At 48.5% G+C, this 229-nt stretch overlaps 1 protein-coding gene across 1 annotated transcript in view; it reads right to left on the reverse strand.

The window, feature by feature from the left end:
• Positions 1-229, reverse strand: part of abcg2d (ATP-binding cassette, sub-family G (WHITE), member 2d) — a 10634-nt gene that overhangs the window by 1887 nt on the left and 8518 nt on the right. The window contains exon 12 of the mRNA XM_035660583.1: positions 53-207. Coding sequence (XP_035516476.1) covers positions 53-207 — 155 coding nt within the window. The remainder of the gene's footprint in view (positions 1-52; positions 208-229) is intronic.

Consider the following 229-nt stretch of genomic DNA (forward strand, 5'->3'; position numbering starts at 1 on the left):
TTGACACAACAACAACAACAACTTTTTATTCCTGTGTCGATGCGTCTCTCACCATCATAAACACAAAGGTGATGGTCATGAAGATGTTGGCAAGAGCCACGACGCTCTGGTCAGCTGAGATGGCCATGGTCATGGCTGTGGCTGTGTAGGCCACAAGAGTCACTGTCAGCGTGAAAATGAAAAAGGCTGCTGCTGTGAATTTGAGCCCTGAGTGGACACACACACACAC

Source organism: Morone saxatilis, unplaced genomic scaffold (assembly GCF_004916995.1).
Source record: "Morone saxatilis isolate NCDOM2014 unplaced genomic scaffold, NCSU_SB_2.0 Contig17, whole genome shotgun sequence".
Classification (NCBI taxonomy): Eukaryota; Metazoa; Chordata; class Actinopteri; family Moronidae; genus Morone; species Morone saxatilis.